Source organism: Psammomys obesus, unplaced genomic scaffold (assembly GCF_907164565.1).
Source record: "Psammomys obesus unplaced genomic scaffold, mPsaObe1.curated_primary_1811, whole genome shotgun sequence".
NCBI lineage: Eukaryota > Metazoa > Chordata > Mammalia > Rodentia > Muridae > Psammomys > Psammomys obesus.
In genome coordinates this window covers 497,656-499,036 of record NW_026596028.1, presented here as the reverse complement: position 1 = coordinate 499,036, position 1,381 = coordinate 497,656, and the positions used below count along the sequence as shown (strand labels likewise).

At 70.2% G+C, this 1,381-nt stretch overlaps 1 protein-coding gene across 1 annotated transcript in view; it reads left to right on the top strand.

The window, feature by feature from the left end:
* Cadm4 (cell adhesion molecule 4) overlaps window positions 1-1,381 on the top strand; it is a 17,315-nt gene that overhangs the window by 10,570 nt on the left and 5,364 nt on the right. Inside the window, exons 6-7 of the mRNA XM_055620710.1 lie at window positions 363-453; window positions 1,153-1,325. Of these exons, the coding sequence (XP_055476685.1) occupies window positions 363-453; window positions 1,153-1,325 (264 nt within the window). The remainder of the gene's footprint in view (window positions 1-362; window positions 454-1,152; window positions 1,326-1,381) is intronic.

Below are 1,381 nucleotides of genomic sequence, written 5' to 3'. Positions count from 1 at the left end.
CCACCATCGGCTCAACGCGCCCCTGGGGTCCATCCCGGCTGAGCGTGTGCCCCTGGGGTCCACCATCGGCTCAACGCGCCCCTGGGGTCCATCCCGGCTGAGCGTGCGCCCCTGGGGTCCACCATCGGCTCAACGCGCCCCTGGGGTCCATCCCGGCTGAGCGTGTGCCCCTGGGGTCCACCATCGGCTCAACGCGCCCCTGGGGTCCATCCCGGCTGAGCGTGTGCCCCTGGGGTCCACCATCGGCTCAACGCGCCCCTGGGGTCCATCCCGGCTGAGCGTGCGCCCCTGGGTCCCGTCTCTGGCTGAGCGCGCCCCTGGTCCAGCCCCTCGTGAGTTCTCTTTCATTCCTCCTGCCGCAGACTCGCCCACGGCGCGCATCCACGCCTCTCAAGCTGTGGTCAGGGAGGGAGACACTCTGGTGCTGACGTGCGCTGTCACGGGGAACCCCAGGTGGGACCTGACTCCTGGCTGCCAGGACCGAAACACGCATGGGTCCTGTAGAGAGAGGCCGTGAAGCCCGACTCCTGAGGAAAGGGGGTGGCGGCGATAGAATTCTTCCCTCCAGCCTGCTGGCTTTCTCTAAGCTGGCCGCGAGGCAGCCTCGTGCGTGTGCGTGTGTGTGTGTGTGTGTGCCCGCGCTCGCGCGCAGAAGTGGCTCGGTGGCTCATCCCCACTCACTTCCCAGCAGCCGGACAGCCCTCGCAGCTGTAACTCCAGTCCCAGGGATGTGACGCCCTCTCTGGCCTCTGCGCCGACCTAGGCACAGACAAACCCCTCAGCCACGTGCCATACATGGCTTTAGAAAGACTGATTTACCCGTGTGTACCGCGCGCTGACGCATGAACGCCAGCCCGCCCGCAGAGGGCGCCTGCTCTCACCCCGGAGGGTGCTGGGAACTGAGCCCAGGGCCGCGAGAAGAGCAGCCGGTGCCCTGACGCCGTCGCTCCAGCGGGGCGGGAGGGGTCCCGAACGCGCGGAAGGGAGGCCCGCCCCGCCGTGCTGGCCGCCCTCTGACTCACAGCCAGGCTGTGGCGGTCGCCCTTCCCCGCGGAGGCGTCTCGCCGCCGCTGTGCGGGCGGGAGCTGAGCCAGCGGGCACGGCCCGCCGCGGGCACATCCTCCTGAGACTCGGGTTTCCACCCACCGCCAGGCCCAGCCAGATCCGCTGGAACCGTGGGAATGAGTCCCTGCCGGAGAGGGCGGAGGCGGCGGGCGAGACGCTCACGCTGCCCGGCCTGGTGTCTGCAGACAACGGCACCTACACCTGCGAGGCGGCCAACAAGCACGGCCACGCGAGGGCGCTCTACGTGCTCGTGGTCTACGGTGAGGGCGGGGCGGGCCTGGGGGCGTGGTGAGGCAGGCCTGGGGGCGGGGCGGGG